Source organism: Arachis ipaensis, chromosome B09 (genome assembly GCF_000816755.2).
Source record: "Arachis ipaensis cultivar K30076 chromosome B09, Araip1.1, whole genome shotgun sequence".
Lineage (NCBI taxonomy): Eukaryota > Viridiplantae > Streptophyta > Magnoliopsida > Fabales > Fabaceae > Arachis > Arachis ipaensis.
In genome coordinates this window covers 22748464-22750292 of record NC_029793.2, presented here as the reverse complement: position 1 = coordinate 22750292, position 1829 = coordinate 22748464, and the positions used below count along the sequence as shown (strand labels likewise).

The 1829-nt window shown below is 34.2% G+C and overlaps 1 protein-coding gene across 3 annotated transcripts in view; it reads right to left on the bottom strand.

The window, feature by feature from the left end:
- Positions 1-883, bottom strand: part of LOC107619582 (gibberellin 2-beta-dioxygenase 2) — a 5735-nt gene extending 4852 nt beyond the window's left edge. The window contains exon 1 of one of the 3 annotated variants that reach the window (XM_016321874.2): positions 327-883. In XM_016321874.2, the coding sequence (XP_016177360.1) occupies positions 327-706 (380 nt within the window). In that variant the 5' untranslated portion in view covers positions 707-883. The remainder of the gene's footprint in view (positions 1-326) is intronic. The other 2 variants (XM_016321873.2, XM_021111271.1) reach the window with 2 other exon arrangements.

The window sequence follows — 1829 nt, the reverse complement described above, 5'->3', positions numbered from 1 at the left end:
GAGTGGTATTAAGATTCTGTTTAGAAAGTTCAGTTACTTAGTTGGAAATTTTTACACGTTGAAGTTGTTAAGATTTGGCTCGGTTACAGTTATAGAGACACAAAATATATTGACACGGAGGAACACAAAAGATATTTAATGGGTATTAAATTAAAGAAAGAGACACAACAAATAAAACTGAAATACCCTATCTTATTATGCATATAAGAAAGAAGGATATTACTTATTAGGTCCCTCCTTCCAAACCAAAAAAAAAATAATAATGATAATAATAAAAATAGAAGAATTGTTAATATATTGGTTAATTAGATGAAGTAGTTTAGTACCTGAATTTGATAGGGTCATTGGAAATGGTTTTGGATCTGTCAGAGATGGTGAGAGGATTTGTGTGGAGAAGAAGGTACTCAAGGTCACCCATGTCGCCATTAGGACCAATATTTCTGCAGCCGTAGCCAAAGGGGGTGGCAGGGCCGGCACGGTGCTTTTCAGCGGCGGTTTTGGAGAAAAACTCAGCCCCTTGCTCTTCCAATGTCGAAATGACCTCTTTACCCACACTATGATTCACCACTTTGAAGAATCCATATTCCTCACAAGCCTTCACCACTTGCTTTGACAACTCTGCCCTCTCCATTGAGAGGTCAATTGTTGGAATCCCAACCGCCTTTGTTTTCTTCGTCCTTATCATCATCGAAGAAGCTACCACCATTGAGAGCTCAATAAATAAATAAATGTATGTGTAAATTGCAGAGTATGTATATAAATTTATGTAGCTCTTGGTTGGAGAAAGGTGGTATCATATATGATCTATTTATACATGACATATATGGGATGGGAGAGAGGAAAGAGGGTGGTTATGATTGAATTTCTGTTTTTTCTTTTTCTTTTTTTTTTTAAATATTCTAGCTAGTTAGTTAAATTATTATGTGAAAGACCAAGATGTGGGGTATGTATATGGTCACTGAATAATATATAACATTAATTTCTTAATTTGGTTATATCATTATTAATTATTGCAAATTGAGTAATTGTTGTGATTGTTTAAGACGGGGCGCCTGGACTTTGGACTTTGTAGACAAGACAGTCCAAGGATAGGTGAAAAGGCTAAAAAAGGAAAATCAATTTCGAAAAGAGTTAAAAAGAAGGGATTCAAAATCTTTGGTAAATGATGACTTGATAGAAGAAAAGGAATCTGAAAAAATGGATATTGAAAATTCCTCCTCCAAAGAAGGAAAATTAATGTAATATCATAATGTACCATGTAGTAACTAACTCATAACAACTTATGAATCACCACATCTTGCTCAGTTTAGTTATCATGTTTGCCTATCAAATATATTGTAAATGAAAAAATCTGGAAAATTAATTAAAATACTAGTTAATTTTATCAATTACAATATGAGCCAGTAACAAAAAAAATTTAATAACACAAAAAAAAATATTCTACAACATCATTTAAATTTAATTTCATTTGATTTTTCATTATTATTCACTGTGAAAATAAAAAAAGCAACCGCACACCTCACCTTCTCCCACTTTATCACATTTGTTATCCGCGCGACGCTAGTGATCTTCTTCGTCGCAATGCACAATCTGCAAGCAACATCTTCTGCGGCGCGGTTGGTTTTTCTACGTTGAACTTCGTTTGCGAGTTCCGTCCACTCTAAGTCGCTGATGTAGGTGCTTTTTCGCACCGATATTCTCCCTTCGGTTGGACCTTCCAAAGAACTCTCTTGTCGCCGATTATAAACGGATATCTTGAGAAGGTAGATGTGGAATGTTTCTTTTGTTAAAATTCGAATGTTTTTTTATTAAATTAATTGTGGGATATT